At 42.5% G+C, this 17311-nt stretch overlaps 1 protein-coding gene and 1 non-coding gene across 2 annotated transcripts; both read left to right on the forward strand.

Moving 5' to 3' along the window:
* The first annotated feature begins 568 nt into the window (after positions 1–568).
* On the forward strand, positions 569–2615 carry LOC123726139 (uncharacterized). The gene is made up of 3 exons (XR_014379933.1): positions 569–657; positions 796–874; positions 2376–2615. It is a non-coding gene; the product is annotated as an uncharacterized LOC123726139 (transcript).
* A 1381-nt stretch (positions 2616–3996) lies between these two features.
* Positions 3997–16070, forward strand: LOC106567279 (2-epi-5-epi-valiolone synthase). The gene is made up of 5 exons (XM_014136396.3): positions 3997–4229; positions 13729–14362; positions 14827–15069; positions 15265–15517; positions 15669–16070. Exons 1-5 carry the CDS (start codon positions 4054–4056, stop codon positions 15743–15745), a joined length of 1383 nt encoding a protein of 460 aa, XP_013991871.1. The 5' UTR covers positions 3997–4053; the 3' UTR covers positions 15746–16070.
* The last annotated feature ends 1241 nt before the right edge of the window (positions 16071–17311 follow it).

Genomic DNA, 17311 nt, shown 5'->3' on the forward strand with positions numbered 1-17311 from the left:
TATGTGCAGGTTTGAGATATGACCTGAGTTTGTTTTAACAGTGTGGTAATGGCCATACTTCAGTGGTCAATATGTGTATATCTAATGGATGACAGGCAATTTGAAGAAGAAGCCAACTCTGTCAGGAGAAGCATCTACTGTATAAATGAATACATTTTATTTTTCGTGTCAAATTGTCAGTTGGCAACCCATCCCTTACTGGATTAATTGACACAAACGTTACAATAATTCACAATGATAATTCTTTCAGCGTTCTGTACAGTCTGCACCGCATACAGACATAAATACATAATAGTAATAAGGTTATCCAAGCAATAATAACCCTAGAGAAGTAAAAAATACAGATACAACCAGAGAAATTAATCTGAAGGGCGTTTGAGCCCGGTCTGGCACAAAGAGAAGATTCAAGTGTGAGACTATATTAGATTATACTTGACCAAAGATCATCCTGTCAAATGTTTTTGCGCTGCCTGATTGGCTATGGCCCGGATCAATATGGGGTGTGTCTTGTCCTGCAAGTTTACAGAGCCCTGAAATGCAAGCTGCGCTTCATCCACACATGAGGGTCCAGAGGCTTTACAAGTATTGGATGGTTCTTTCTATTTATGAACAAAGGGAAATACATTTTTTTGTCAGCCTTCCAGAAGTTTGTTTCAGGTAAAGTTTATAATTTAGAATAAGTATTATCTTAAGGAATGGAATATGGAATGGAATATGATTAGCAAATATTATTTAGGCGTATGGGTTATATCATTAGGTTGCATAGGCATGTGGTAATTTTATTCAACTCTTCAGATGACCACACAACCAAGGACCTCTAAAAATGAACCAGATCATGTCAAGACGGGGAGGGACCAGAGTCCTTTTCTGGAGGGTAAGTTGTTTCAACAGTTGTGTTTGTTTATGGGCTGACTAATCTATTTGTGAAAGCTTGTGTATAGAAAAAGAGCAGAGGTTTTAAAGATCTATTTGTCTGGTGAGGATCATCTTTGTATTTGCTGGGTAATGGTAGTGCCGGGTATCATAGAGTGGAATACACTGAGTGTACAAAACATTAGGAACACCTGCTCTTTACATGACATAGATTGACCAGGTGAATCCAGGTGAAAGCTATGATCCCTATTAAATCCACTTCAGTCAGTGTAGATGAAGGGGAGGAGAGGTTGAAGAAGGATTTTTAAACCTTGAGACAATTGAGACATGAATTATGTATGTGTGCCATTTAGAGAGTGAATGGGCAAGAAAAAAGATTTAAGTGCCTTTGAACTGGGTATGTTAGTAGGTGCCAAGTGCACCGGTTTGAGTGTGTCAAGAACTGCACCGCTGCTGGGTTTTTCACGCTCTACAGTTTCCTGTGTTTTTATATATATATATATTTTTTTTTTTTTCTTCGAACCCTTATTTTACCAGGTAAGTTGACTGAGAACACATTCTCATTTATACCAACGACATGGGGAATAATCACAGGGAAGAGGAGGGGGATGAATGAGCCAATTGTAAACTGAGGATGATTAGGTGGCCATGATGGTATGAGGGCCAGATTGGGAATTTAGCCAGGACACCGGGGTTAACACCCCTACTCTAACGATAAGGGACCTGTGATCTTTAGTGACCACAGAGAGTCAGGACACCCGTTTACCGTCCCATCCGAAAGACGGTCCCATCCGAAAGACTGTGTATCAAGAATGGTCGACCACCCAAAGGACATCCAGCCAATTTGACACAACTGTGGGAAGCATTGGGGTCAACATGGGCCAGCATCCATGTGGAACACTTTCGACACCTTGTAGAGCCCATGCCCCTGACAAATTGAGGCTGTTCTGAGGACAAAAGGGGGTGCAACTCAATATTAGGAAGGTGTTCCTAATGTTTTATACACTCAGTGTATATCCCAATTGCAAGAGTGCTAAAGCTAAGAAAACGTGGTCCCATTCTACCTTGACTGCTGCAGACTTGTATTATTTAAAGGTCTATCTGTACATTTCGTTATGGTCATGGAGGAAAGTGGATCCCAATAAAAGCTAAAAATCAATAGTTTCCCCTCATTAAACTGGGACTTTCTGCCTGTATACACGCCCTGCTTTGTGAGTCTCGCCTCTCAGAGACATGTTGAATAATTAACAAACAGAAATGTTTTGATAATGTTACCAAGTATCTCTACTGATGAGCACACATGCCAGGGTGTTACAGCTACATATCCACATCTACAATATTGGCCTACAGTAGCCAAATACATTCACCTAACATGTTTACTCACCTGGTTGCTCAGGTTTATGAGTCCCCTAATTTCAGAGTGACCTAAGGTTTTTGGAGCTATATTTGTAGGGAATCATGAAGGTGAGGTATTGACTTTATGTACTATGCTGTATTTAAAGGAGACGTGTCTCGGCCCACAAATTCTGGGGTGATGAGCAGCAACAAGGTCGTGGTGAGTGGAGTGCGGAGGCTGAGCACCATCTCAGAGCACGACCCAGACAAGGTAGATACTGACCTCAGCTCTCAGGATCCCATGGGAGGCCGGGAGTGGGGTGGATCCAGTTTCTCACTGTGTTCCAACAAGCACATCAACAACAGCAGCGATCGCTTCTCCTCCTTCGAATCCCATCAGCCTGACGCCGGGGGTATTGTTGCTCCTCCTTTCTGAAAATTAACGCTTCAGTGGTGAATTTTGTCTAGAGCGTAATTCCATTATCGTAACGATTTCATGTCTGACAAGTTGAAAAGCCAGAAATATAACAACCATTGTTGATAATGCAGTATCATCTGTATAGTCAGAAAAGCATTTGGGCTCTACTAGTACTTACATCTGCAGCCTTCCTCTAGTGTGATGTAACATCAAATCAAATTGTATTTGTCACATGCGCCGAATACAACAGGACTTTACTGTGAAATGCTTACATACAAGCACTCAACCCACAATGCAGTTCAAGAAATAGTATTTAGAAAATGTTTACTAAATAAACTAAAGTAAGAAATAAAAATGAACACAAAATAACAATAACGAGGCTATATACAGGGGGTACCGGTACCGAGTCAATGTGCAGGAGTACAGGTTAGTCACAGTAAAGTAGGTAGAGGTAAAGTGACTATGCATAGGTAATAAACAGCGAGTAGATGCAGTGTAAAAACAAATTGGGGCGGGTCAATGTAAATAGTCCGGGTGGCCATTTGATTAATTGTTCAGCAGTCTTATGGCTTGGAGGTAGAAGCTGCCAAGGAGCCTTTTGGACCTAGACTTAACTATCCGGTACCGCCTGCCGTGTGGTAGCAACCTTTTCACTGATTTAATATTTCTCTCCCTGTCCCCAGATGATTGTGCTGCCATTCTGCTGGCCTGCCTCTACTGCCGGTTCTATGACATTGTAGTCATGGTGCCAGACACATGTGAGAGAGCTGTAAGCCGCTGTTTCCCCTCGTTCAAATACCTCAACGCATCCAGGGAGCAGGAGCGGGGCAGTGGCTGGTGCAACTGCAATGTAGAACTGGACTGCAGCTGCTGCAACTCCTGTCAAGAGGGAGCCGAGTTACTGGAACTCGCCATGGAGATCTCTGAAGTCTGCTACCGATGAAAAGATCCCCTCTTTCAAATTACTCCATTTGATATGAAGGCCTAAAAGGACAAAAAATGCACCTTGTCAATGTTTGTTCTATCAAAATATCAATAACTAGAGTTGTCCCATTTCTTAGTTTCAGGGGGAACATGAATATGTTTACAAAGATGGACAGTATGGCTAAAGAGAGTGTTAACTGAGGTATAGAGTGCTTAATAATGATCCCTCCATTGAGCCCCATTAAATATTAACCACCAAAACGCTCCATTCCGCAAACGCTTCAGTTCTGTAACCATGAACAGAAATAAACAGATTGTACCTAAAAACACCTGCTTCTTTCATGATTGATTTTTCAGCCTTAAACCTGTCACATAAACAGCCAACAATATTGATGACTATATTTGGTTACATTCCCACCCCCCTAGTTACAAGGGGAGGAGTGACCGAGTGCACACTACAGGAGAAAGGTAGAGAATTGGGACGCACTGCATATCCTTCCAAAATGACAGAACCAACTGTATCCCACTCAGTAAATACTCAGGTCATGCAATCACATGAAAACTCTGATAGTGACAAGAGCCAACAAACAGAGTACAGCCTGCTGCAAGTGAACGGGGCATGGAACAGACAGATTGGTGGACAGACTCAGAAGGAGGGACGGTTATCAGCTGCTAAAATGTGAGTAGTAGGTTATATTTTGTATTTACATTTTGAATATTTTTTTGTGGAAAGATTTAACACATCTCTTAAGCATGAGAGATCATCTTGCTGAATGGCAGTGTAAAAAAAAAGGGGAGTATACTTCTGGTTCCAAATCTTAGGAATCAAATGAGTTAATACTTTGATTAATGTTGATTTTAACAATATATGTTAGTTTAGAAGAGGGAATATTTTAATCTCATAAGATTTTTTATATTTGTTGCCTCAATGTGGGTCAGCGGTCGTTTTCATAAATGACTAGGTTAACTGGAACACATGGGATATCTTTCTATTTTGGGCACAGCTGACATTTCAGCTTGTTTAACCGTCGGTGTACAGTAGATTAGTAGACCACCAGTAGAAAAGCTGTTCAACAGTTTGTAATTTTGTCTGTACACCTTTACTTTGCATCCCAACTAACCTACTGGGAGTCTATGTTCTTGTTGACAGTGTAAGTGTCATAATATTGTGTGCATTAAAGACTTTAGATGTTAAGTGTGTATTTATAGAAAAGTTTGTGGTCATACGCACATCCTTAACTTAGGTGCTGGGGTAAGGAAGGCCCGCACACTGTTTATGCCCCCAATTCACTACTTTATTAACAACAATCTTCGACCAAGGTAAAGACAGTTTCAGGTTGGATATTCAACAGATATTCGCGCTTTCAAACCTCAATAGCTTTCAAAACACTTGAGCCACAGACTCCAAATAAGTGTCATGATGTTGGAGAAATTGCACGTCTCATTTTCACGATTGGGATATTAATTTGCTTTACAAAGCTAATAAACATGTGGAAATGAGAGCAGCCTTTTGTATTCCTAGTTGAAATAGTTAGGGAGCATAAACAAAGTACAAACTTGTTTTACATTTGAATTTCAATCGCTCCTTGATCATGGGATCTACTGACTTCAAACAAGGTTCAGAATGTACACTCATTGGGCCTATACATTAAACACCCTTTTGTTTGTCCATTTTCATCTCACATGTTTTTACATGAATTTTTCCAACTTTTAACAGCTCCTTGGTCATGTGACCTACTGACTTCAAACAAGGTTCAGAATGTCCACTGACTACCCTTCTATATTGCACAGCCTTTAGTTTGTCCATTTTCATCTCACAAGTTTTTACATTAATTTTTCCAAATTTCAAATTTCAATAGCTCCTTGGTCATGTGACCTACTGGACTCAAACAAGGTTCAGAATGTACAATCAGTGGGTCTACACACTGCACACCCTATAGTTTGTCAATTTCCATCTCTCACGATTTTACATGACTTCTTCAAACTTTACATTTCAATAGCTCCTTGGTCATGTGACCTACTGACTTCAAACAAAGTTCAGAACATTCACTGACTACCCTTCTATATTGCACAGCCTTTTGTTTGTCCATTTTCATCTCACATGTTTTTACATTAATTTTTCAAACTTTCAAATTTCAATAGCTCCTTGGTCATATGACCTACTGACTTCAAACAAGGTTCAGAATATACACTCAGTGGGCCTACACATTGCACACCCTTTTGTTTGTCCATTTTCATCACAAAAAGCTTGGATCGAGGGCTGACTTTCAATAGATCGCAGCGAGTGAGCTGCTTGACTCTGACCCAGAATCAGGTCGTCTATGAGTGATTCCGTCAAGCCCGTTCCCTTGGCTGTGGTTTCGCTAGATAGTAGGTTGGGACAGTGGGAATCTCATTCATCCATTCATGCGCTACACTCATTAGATAACGAGGAATTTGGATACCGCAAGAGACTTAATTATGTCCCGCCGTTTACCCCCGCTTCATCGACTTTCCTCACTTTGACATGATGGGGTCACAGCCACCCTAAAGGTGGTTTGAGTGCGAAGGGTAGCATGCTACGGTCAGATATCATCAAATTGACATCCATTAGAGTCACGCGCTGTGGTATCATCAGAGGCTTTTTTGTCCTACAAACGGGACATCAGTTGTCGCTACTAACCTTCAGCGGACTTTAACTGGGTTTTTACACCCAATCAACATCAAGTGCCAGCGCAATATTTATAGGCTTGAGAACCAAATACCCATTGCAGTTTCTAGCGGCACCATCGACCGGGTGTCGAAAGAAGGAACAGAAAATGATCTTCCCCTTTCAATCATTTGCTTGCCCAGTCAGCCCTCCGGGACAGAGGCATAGGAACCATGCTTTACCAGCGCTTCATCAATATTCCTCACTTTGACATGAAGGGGTCACAGTCACCCCACAGGTGATTTGAGTGCGACCGCGACAGGTGGGTACGCTCCTTTGAATTTCATCAAGTTGGCATTCAGTGATCCATGCCCAGTGGGAACCTAGGCTTCTTCCATCCATTTTATGGTTCCGCAGCAAATCAATGGGCGTAGATGGTACTACCCACATCAGATGTAGGACTCCCTCCCCAGACAAGCTGAAGATACCTCTCCCCACTTCGTAAGGCATGAGCCAGATCTATGCAATACCCTATCACTGCGGGGCCAATGGGTTTAGTCTCCGCCTCAAGTCTAGTGAGCGTAGAGGAGACCTCCCCACCTACAATGCGAACGCCATAGCTGGGGAGATCCGCGAGAAGGGCCGGCGCGTGTCCAGAGTTGCCGCCGCCAACCGCCGGACCCAACCCCCCACCGGTCCGCCTTTGGCCCACCGACGGACACCACCTCGACGAATCCCTGCACGCAGCCCCTTGCGAGACCACACATGAGAGACCGCGAGATGGGCCGCACAACAAACTTCCAATGGTGGCGAGAGGAGGGCTACGGAGCGACTGCTCCCCCAGCCGTGGCTCGAGCCCAGCCCCGCTTCGCACCCCAGCCAGACCGACCCAGCCCTTAGAGCCAATCCTTATCCCGAAGTTACGGATCTTTTTTGCCAACTTCCCTTACCTTCATTGTTAGAACATGCCAGATACTGTTCACCTTGGAGACCTGCCGCGGATATGGGTACAGCCCGGCATGAGATTTACACCCTCTCCCCCAGGTTTTCAAAGGTCACGGAGAGCTCACCGGATGCCGCCGAAACCGCAATGCTTTCCAGGGCTTGGGCCCCTCTCTTGGGGAGAACCCATTCCAGGGCGCCCTGCCTTTCACAAAGAAAAGAGAACTCTCCCCAGGGCTCCCGCCAGCTTCTCCGGGATCGGCTGCGTTACCGCACTGGATGCCATACTGCGCCCGTCTCCGCCAGTCCGTGGACATTCTGAAAGTAGTTTGATTGTCACATTACCAAGGAGCAATTGAAATTAGAAAGTTTGAAAAATTCATGTAAAAATGTGTGAGATGAAAATGGACAAACTAAAGGGTGTGCAATATAGAAGGGTAGTCAGGGGACATTCTGAACCATCTTTGAGGTCAGTAGGTCACAGGAGCTATTGAAATTTGAACGTTTGAAAAAGTAATGTAAAATGTGTGAGATGAAAATTGACAAACTAAAGGGTGTGCAATGTGTAGGCCCACTGAGTGTACATTCTGAACCTTGTTTGTGTCCAGTAGGTCACATGACCAAGGAGCTATTGAAATTTGAAAATGTTAATAAATATTTTCAAATAGTGCGAGATTAAATCGACAAAAAAAAAAAGCTGTGCAATGTGTGTTTATGCCATCGGGTAAGCTAGAACCAGTTTTTAAAGTTTTAGGAGTAATGGTTAAAGAGTTATTGAAATTTGAAAAACTTGATTTGTCACTATGTTGACAGTCCTTAACTGCTGTTGGTGGACGTAAGGAAAACTATCCGTCGAATATCCAACCTGAATCCGTCAATCTTCGTCAGGTCAAACATACTGAGTGCTCACATCCCAAAATATACACATTTCACCTCACATGACCATGGTGGATGTGGAAACAATAAAATGTACTTTTGAGCATAGTCAATCATAATCACAGAGGTACATATAGACATTAATGATTACATACATACAAATTGGTAGTTCAAACCTAGGCAACAGTAAAAAAAAAAAAAAAAAGTAAGATATATATTATGTTGGAAACTGTTGGATAATTCTCCCATGCAGGACGCACAGTGGCCGTAGATATAATTACAGTGACCTATTTCAAAAACAATTTATGTTTTTATTTTTCTTTATTTTTCTTTAGCCTTTATTTAACCAGGTAGGCCAGTTGAGAACAAGTTCTCATTTACAACTGCGACCTGGTCAAGATAAAACAAAGCAGTGCAACAAAAACAACAACACAGAGTTACACATGGGATAAACAAGCGTACAATCAATAACACAATAGAAAAATCTATGTACAGTGTGTGCAAATGTAGTAAGGTTAGGGAGGTAAGGCAATAAATAGGCCATAGTGGTGAAATAATTACAATTTAGCATTAACACTGGAGTGATGGATGTTTCAGATGATGATGTGCAAGTAGAGATACTGGGGTGCAAAAGAGCAACAACAAAAAATAACAATATGGGGATGAGGTAGTTGGGTGTGGTATTTACAGATGGGCTGTGTACAGGTACAGTGATCGGTAAGCTGCATGTACCTCTAATAATTTGATATCCATGAGATGGGTACATATACTGTAGTAGCTACAGAAAATATAATATATACATATGTACAAAATGACCAAGTGGAGCCCTGGATGGCAGGACAAATCCAGTGTTGTAGAGGTGCCTGGAGAAATGGGTATACTCTAATTTTGCCAAAATGTTTCCAAATGGCCCACCCACGAAGGAAAGGCGCCCTATCTGAAAAATTCTATGAGAAACAGTGACATACACTCCCCTTACAGAAAAAGTTTGCAGTTTTGAAATTGCAGTAAAAGTGCAGTAACTGCAGTCTACTGTGGTATTTTGGATGCAGTAATTGCAGAATAATTGCAGTATAACTGCAGCTATACTGCAAAATTACTGCAGTAAAAAAACACTGTTATTTTGGATGCAGTATTTGCAGCATACTGCAGATATACTGCAATCCAACTACAGTTATACTACAGTGTACTGCAGTAATCCTGCACTCTGACTGCAATATTTTTTCGTAAGGGTCAGAATGATCTAAAATGATAAATCCCATATTGATCTTTCATTCAGGCCAATCCATGCTGTGCTGTGTAGTAGGCTAACAGTAGGCCTACTATTAAAACAGATACACTGTGTCAAAAATTCACAGGTTTCAGGTTTTCAAAGGTTTTCTATTATCTTCAGAAAAACAACAACATTGTATGTTCTAAGTCCATAACAATGCTTAAACCACATCATGAGACCACTTTTGAGGTCTGGGGAAGACATTTAATTCAGGCACCTAGCACCATTGTTTGATTGGCAGTGTTTCTGTAGCACATGAGATGGAGTTTGCAAAATAAATGGCCACTGGATTGATGGAAATAATCATCATATCATTCTGATAGGTAGGCATAGGCTACTTTGTAGCTAGTTAACATTTGAGGTTTTAGTAAAGCCTTTCCATCTACCGGAAGACGCTTAGGCCTATCACTAGCATCACTATGTGTCCTGTTACTTAATTGTTTGAAACCTGGACGTTTGAATTCATAATATGAGGCAAGCTTACCTTGCTTCAAAGTAGCCTATAGCTAAAATCCAACCATAGAAACGGGGAGGCAATTATTTTATAGACTTCCTCATATGCATTCTCCTGTTCTATTGGTTTTATTTAAACTTTCTTTCATTGTCTAGCAGCCAAAGGCATTATCCTAATTATATTAGCAACCCATGATAGTTGTTGTATCTTTCAGTCCCCGCTCTTTCTTACTGGTATTTCCATTTCTGTCAATGAAACCGCTTGCATGTGCGGTGCGCATTTTACAACGGTGTTTTGATTCAGATCTTTAGGAGACATTCCGGACAAACTGTGAATCAAATACAGTTCTCGTCTCAGTAATAGATTATCGGTATCTCCCCCCCATCCTTTGTGTCTTAACATGATTGATTCCAATGTATCTCAGAGAGCTGATGTGACGAGCCTCCATGAAATGTGCAGCCACAGGGTTTATCTGGTCAAGAATCCTGATATTACTCATGTGTTCTGCTTTCCTTGTTTTGAGAGCTCGTTTCGTTTTTCCTACATAGCATAAACCACCAATACGCTTGATCAGGTATACCACATATTTTGTGGAAGACGTAATGATGCCCTTAATCTTAATGCCCTTGCCAGGGTGATTGAACATTGTGCATTTGTTCGTAAAGTTACACTGGGTAGGCCTACATCTACCACATATGTAATTACCGTCTAGCACATTGTCTCGGAAGGTGCTAAGTGGCACCGGTGGAAGATCAGACCTCACCACCAGTTGGCTGATGTTTGGGGCGCGTTTGAAGACTACTCGTGAGGGTTCTTTAAACGTCTTCTCCAGTTGTGGATCAGTGCTCAAGATGTGCCAGTGTTTTTTAATGATGTGGTCGAACTGTTTGCGAAGTGGGGAGTATTGAAGAAGGCATTGAACTCGTTGGTCAGCGGCAGGGGCGCCGCCAGGGAATTTGGGCCCCATGAAAAGACACCCCACCACCACAGACCACATCAACCCTGCGCAATTGCTGTAACCACACACCAACAGAACCCAATTGACCCATTCAAAGATTTAAATAACTACCTTTGCAGGCTTGCAACTCTCTTGTAGTCCAATATTTACTGTACGATATTTACTGACAGTGAGCTGTGAATATATAACACTGTGCAGACATGCATGCAACATTCTGCATACAGTGGAATTCACTATTTGATGCAAGACTGATACCCTCTATAAGAAATGTGCTAAAGGCCATCTTTTACAGTCTAAATGTAATTTAAATGGTAAAAATCTTGAATGGAAAATTCTCTTAACATTAATGAATAACTTAAAATAAATATAACTTAAATATACATTAACCTCTTCAATTAAAATACATTAACGTTATCATCTATAGAATGATATAACAAACAAAATAATAAAATCAGCAGCAGATTGTTGAACTAAGTATACATACCAACTAGAAAATAAGCAGCTGTAAAAGTGGAAATGGAAAACAAAATGGAAATGAAAAGGCCTGATGGTGGCGCTAGAGGAAAGGTCAAGTGGTCACCAAATCAATAGGTTTCTTCCACTTGGGGTCTTGATTGTGCACAACAAATGTTATGTCAATCCAGCCATTACTTTGAGATACATCGTGTTCGCAGTCTTGTTCTCAGCCTGTGGGCATCATGTGTGTGGTGATCCAATATCCATAGACATGCCATTTAACAGTTATCACTGGCCCTTGCTCAGCCTTACTCACCAAGAGCCCAGCGCCGAGCCTTCTTACTAGCAAAGTCACTGATCAAGTCTTTAAAGTCCAGCTTTCTAGGTAACTGACTTTCAATAGACAGCATGGCAAGACTGCAAAGCCTGTCCTGGGACATAGTGGACCTCAAATCATTTTTTGGAATCAGTTTTAGCTTAATGAAAGCTCTCTTGCCACCAGCAACAGTCCCAGGCAGTGTGCAAAATATATGTAAAGCAAAGCACACTTCTCCAAAAATGCTTTGCAGCTGCACCTTACAAATTGCATTCAGGAGACTAAAAGGGGACAAGTTGGGGGGGAAAGTGTCAGCGTATACTGTACAGTGTTCAGGTGTCTAACTTCATTTTGAAACTCAGGTGTAAGATCTCTGGAATATTTCATGATCAGTGGTTGGCACACAGAAGGGACTTTATCCTCACTTATCTGCCCAACTTTCAGAACAGCAGAAAATGATTCTACATTTTTTTCAGTGGTGTAGAACCTAGTGTCCAAGTCACTTATGATGTTGTCCATAGCAGTAAAAAAACACTGTGTTCCGAAACACCATTGCTGCACTGTACCTCTCATGGAATCTCTTCCTTTTCCTCTGGCGGCTGTGTTCCTTGCTAAATGGAGGCGCAACATCTATTTGCGTAGCAATCAGTGTTGCCTCAGACAGGAGAGACTTCCATCCATCTCTAAGAGCCTGCATCTCTTCCTTTAAGGCTCTGATATTGGCTGCCTCTGTGTCAGGTGAGATTTGTCCTGACTGGAGAATCACATTCCTGTCCTCAATGCATTGCAGTACATGTAATTATGCCAACCGACATGTCATTCAACACAATGCTGCTCACCTCCTTCTTCAGTTGCGAGTAGGGCTGGTTCAGGGGTATGGGGATGGGGAGACAGGGCTGCTTCAGGGGTATGGGGATGGGGAGACAGAGCTGCTTCAGGGGTATGGGGATGGGGAGACAGGGCTGCTTCAGGGGTATGGGGATGGGGAGACAGGGCTGGGTCAAGGGTATGGGGATGGGGAGACAGGGCTGGTTCAGGGGTATGGGGATGGGGAGACAGGGCTGGTTCAGGGGTATGGGGAGACAGGGCTGGTTCAGGGTTATGGGGATGGGGAGACAGGGCTGGTTCAGGGTTATGGGGATGGGGAGACAGGGCTGGTTCAGGGGTATGGGGATGGGCAGACAGGGCTGCTGAGCCTGAAGCTGTATCTGTTGGGCCTGGCTCCAGGCAGGGGCAGGGACAACTGATTTAGTAAAAATAGCTTACTAAAAGTTTGCCTCCATTGATTAAATGTCGGCTGAAAGAGGAGCGAAATGTAAACAATTTTCTGTGAAGATATTAAGTAACTAATGTTAGAGGAGCAAAAGAAGCCTATGTCACTATGGACTAAGCTAACAGGTCAATTTCCACCACTCACGGACTACACCCACTTTCCTTTGTGAAAAATGTGGTATTTTTGTAACGGTCCCTTGCATCATGCAGCCATTCCTCTGGGTAACACCGTTGTCTGAAACGCTCATCCAGACAGGCGGCTCGTTTGTCATAGTCACTCTGTGTACTACAGATCCTGCGTATGCGACTGTATTAGCTGATAAGGAGGCTCTTTATCGGGGGTGTAGGGTGCAAGCTATCTCCGCGTAACAGTGAATTCCTGTCCGTCGGCTTTCTGTAAAGGTCCGTGCTAAAGCCACCACACTCCCTCTTTATCAAAATGTCAAGAAAACCTGTTGAATGCACATCAAAGGTGAAGGTGAATTGCAGATGTTCACTGCTTGTATTGATGGAGTGGAATTGATGAAGTTCCTCTGCTGTACCCTGGAATAGAAGGAATAATGTCATCAATGAAGCGTTTCCAGAGCTTGATATGGCGCAATAATGGATTGTTAGGGCTGAAAATCACATTATTCTCAAACAACCCCTGCATACAGATTAGCATAATTCAGTGTCATTTTACTGCCCATAGCAGTTCCCTTCTGTTGAATGAACATGTCATTTTCAAACATGAAATAGTTCTTAGAACAATCTCAGCCAGTTCAACAATACATTTAGTGCTGGGAGTGTACCAGTTGGTTGTTGACTAAGATAGTGTGCCCATAGCTTCTAGGCCTCCCTGGTGGGGGACGTTTGTTTACAGGGACTCAACATCAAAGCAGGGTTAGTATGTACAGTATTTATAGTCAAGCCAGATGAAAACAGTAAAGCTTTATAAATCCATTCAAACCTGCCATTATGACAGTTGTGATCACTTACCATTTCTGCTGGCTCCTCATGCAGTTTCCAGAGCACATCAGAACATGGCCTCTCCTGGACAGTGGTCAGCCCTATTGTGTTCACCTACAGAGTGATCCAATGCCACAACCTGCTGGATGTTGGGAATGACACACTGCTATGTGGTCATATAGAGGACCAGGATGAGCTCAAGGCCTTCAGAAGCAACACCAAGCCCATCAAACGCTTCATTATCATTGATGAGACAGTCAATCAGCTCTATGGCTCCCAGGTCACCAGGTATTTTGAGGCCAGAAATGTTCTCTATAGGATCCTCCCACTGCCCACTACAGAGGAGAACAAGTCCATGGAGCTTGTGACCAGGATTCTGGAGGAGGTCCACAAGTTTGGCATAGACAGGCGCTCTGAGCCCATCATTGCTATTGGAGGAGGGGTGTGTCTGGATGTGGTGGGCCTAGCTGCTTCTCTCTACCGCAGACGAACCCCCTATATCCGTGTCCCGACCACCCTGCTTTCCTACATTGATGCCAGTGTGGGGGCTAAAACTGGAGTCAACTTTGCCAATGGTAAGAACAAGCTGGGGAGTTACATACCCCCGGTGGCAACATTTTTAGACCGGACCTTCATCCGAACTGTTCCTCGCAGGCAGGTTTCTAACGGAATGGCAGAAATGTTAAAGGTACTCATCATTGCAGCATGGGTACAGTATGCATGTGGGTTGAATACGTGAAAGCACCCTAACACATGACAAACTGAGCATGTCATCTTTCTAAAAGGACTGAGACGGTTGCTGTGCATTTCGAGGCATATCTGGACAACAGTTGTTTTGGACAAACATCTCTTAACAGCAAGGTGTGGTTGTATTTGTTTGCTGTCTTAACAGCAAGGTGTGGTTGTATTTGTTTGCTGTCTTACCAGCAAGGTGTGGTTGTATTTCTTTGCTGTCTTAACAGCAAGATGTGGTTGTATTTGTTTGCTGTCTATTACATGTCTAATACACTATACTAATCACTATTACTAATTAACACATATGAAGGAAGAAAGTTAAGCACTTTTTACAAGCCTAAATCACCCCATTGATAGTGGCTTACTTCCAAACTCTGTATGGAGCTAATAAATCAGCCATCATTCATTGTGTTCTAGATGGCTCTAATGAAACACAGGGGTCTGTTTGAGCTCCTGGAGACTAAAGGCAGGTACCTGTTGGACTCCAGTTTCCAATCCCATGACAAGATCAGTGGCTGCTGTGACCTGGAAGATGCTGCCTCTTCGTCCACACGGATTGCCATAGAAACCATGCTAGAGGAGTTGGCTCCCAATCTGTGGGAGGATGACCTGGACAGACTGGTGGACTTTGGCCATCTAGTCAGCCCTGAGCTAGAAATGGTAAAGATTTGATCACTGAGTTGATACTAGTGAACGATAAAAAAGGTGTATGGAGGGGATATGAAAGGATGGGGAGAAAGATATCAGGGAAGGTGTGAATGATCAGATATATTTTTGACAAGTGAAGACAATTCGACAAATGTGCATACAGTATAACTTTACCTATGGAATTAACCTCTTTATGCTCCTTTGCAGAAAGTGCTGCCTGCGCTGCTCCACGGGGAGGCAGTGAACATTGACATGTCCTTCATGGTGTACGTGGCCCACCAGAAAGGGCTCCTGACAGGAGAGGAGAAGGCCCGGATCAGCCACTGCATGGTGGGGCTGGAGCTGCCTGTGTGGCACCAGGATTGCACTCTGGCCCTGGTGCAGAAGTCTCTGAGCGAACGACTGAAGCACTCTGCAGGGTCCCTGAGGATGCCTCTTCCCACAGGACTGGGCTGTGCAGGTCTGGACATCTTTCCTTTAGGAACACCATCAGGCTGCCTTTTTATATCAGACTCAAAATATTCCTAGATATTCCATACAGTATGTGTTTTGTAATAACCTAAACAAGCAAGCTCATTGACTATACTGTAGATTCTGTCTCATCTCTACAGAAATCTTCCATGACATCAGTGATGAAATCCTGTGCCAGGCTTTCAAGATCTGGTGTGATGAACTTGGTTCTTCTTGACATCTGGAGATAACAATATCCACACTGAATACACTGACGCCATGATGAGCTGGTGAAGATGAAATACTGTGTTTCATATTCAATATGTTTCAGTCAACACACATTTACTCGAAGTCTAAATATGAATATAAATAATATACAGTGTCTACAGAAAGTGTTCACATCCGTTGACTTCTTCCTAATTTTGTTGTTTTACTGGCCGAATTTAAAATAGATTCAATTGAGATTTATTTGGTCATTGGCTTACACACAATACCCCATAATGTCAAAATGGAATTATGTTTTTCGAAATGTTTACAAATGAATAAAAAATGAAAAGCTGAAATGTCTTGAGTCAATAAGCATTCAACCTTTTTGTTATGGCAAGCCAAAATAAGTTCAGGAGTAAAAATGTGCGTAACAAGTCACATAAGTTGCATGGACTCACTGTGTGCAATAAGTGTTTAACATGATTTTTGAATGACTACCTCATCTCTGTACCCCACAGATACAAATATCTAAAGGTCCGTCAGTCAAAAAGCAAACTTCAAACACAGATTCAACCACAAAGACCAGGGAGGGAGGTTTTCCAATGCCTCACAAAGAAGGGCACCTATTGGTAAAAAAGCAGACATTGAATATCCTCTTGAGCATGGTGAAGTTATTAATTGCACTTTGGACGGTGTATCAATACACCTAGTCACTACAAAGATGCAGGCGTCCTTCATAACTCAGTTGCCGGAAAGGAAGGAAACCGCTCAGGGATTCACCATGAGGCCAATGGTGACTTTAAAACAGAGTTTAATGGCTGTGATAGGAGAAAACTGAGGACGGATCAACATTGTACTTACTCCACAATACTAACCTAATTGACAGAGTGAAATAAAGGAAGCCTGTACAGAATAAAAAATATTCCAAAACATGTCCTGAATACAAAGTGTTATGTTTGAGGCAAAACACATTACTGAGTACTACTTTCCATATTTTCAAGTATAGTGGTGGCTGCATCATGTTATGGATATGCTTGTAATCAGGGCGGGGCTTTTCAGGATAAAAAAAGAAATGCAATGGTGCTAAGCACAGGCAAAATCCTAGAGGAAAACCTGGTTCAGTCTGCTTTCTACCAGACACTGGGAGATAAATTCACCTTTCAGCAGGACAATAACCTAAAACACAAAGCCAAATCTACAGTGGAGATGCTTACCAAGAAGACAGTGAATGTTCCTGAGTGGCCGAGTTACAGTTTTGACTTAAATATTCTTGAAAATCTATGGCAAGACCTGAAAATGGTTGTCTAGCAATGATCAACAACCAATTTGATAGAGCTTGAATATTTATTTAAAGAATAATGCCAAATGTTGCACAATCCATGTGTGGAAAGCTCTTAAAGACTCAAAGAAGGATTTTTAAGCCTTGAGTCAATTGAGACATGGATTGTATATGTGTGCCATTCAGAGGGTGAATGGGCAAGACAAAATATTTAAGTGCCTTTGAACGGGGTTTGGTGCACCGGTTTAAGTGTGTTAAGAACTGCAATGCTGCAGGATTTTTCATGTTCAACAGTTTCCTGTGTGTATCAAGAATGGT

Source organism: Salmo salar, chromosome 13 (genome assembly GCF_965601325.2).
Source record: "Salmo salar chromosome 13, fSalSal1, whole genome shotgun sequence".
Classification (NCBI taxonomy): domain Eukaryota; kingdom Metazoa; phylum Chordata; class Actinopteri; order Salmoniformes; family Salmonidae; genus Salmo; species Salmo salar.

Bases quoted from the DNA above. Each gene is read 5' to 3' on its own strand.
- LOC106567279 (XM_014136396.3), top strand. From the start codon at position 4,054: ATGACAGAACCAACTGTATCCCACTCAGTAAATACTCAGGTCATGCAA. The intron at 4,230-13,728 runs GTGAGTAGTAGG...CTCCTCATGCAG, and splicing joins CGGTTATCAGCTGCTAAAAT to TTTCCAGAGCACATCAGAAC. The intron at 14,363-14,826 runs GTACTCATCATT...ATTGTGTTCTAG, and splicing joins GAATGGCAGAAATGTTAAAG to ATGGCTCTAATGAAACACAG.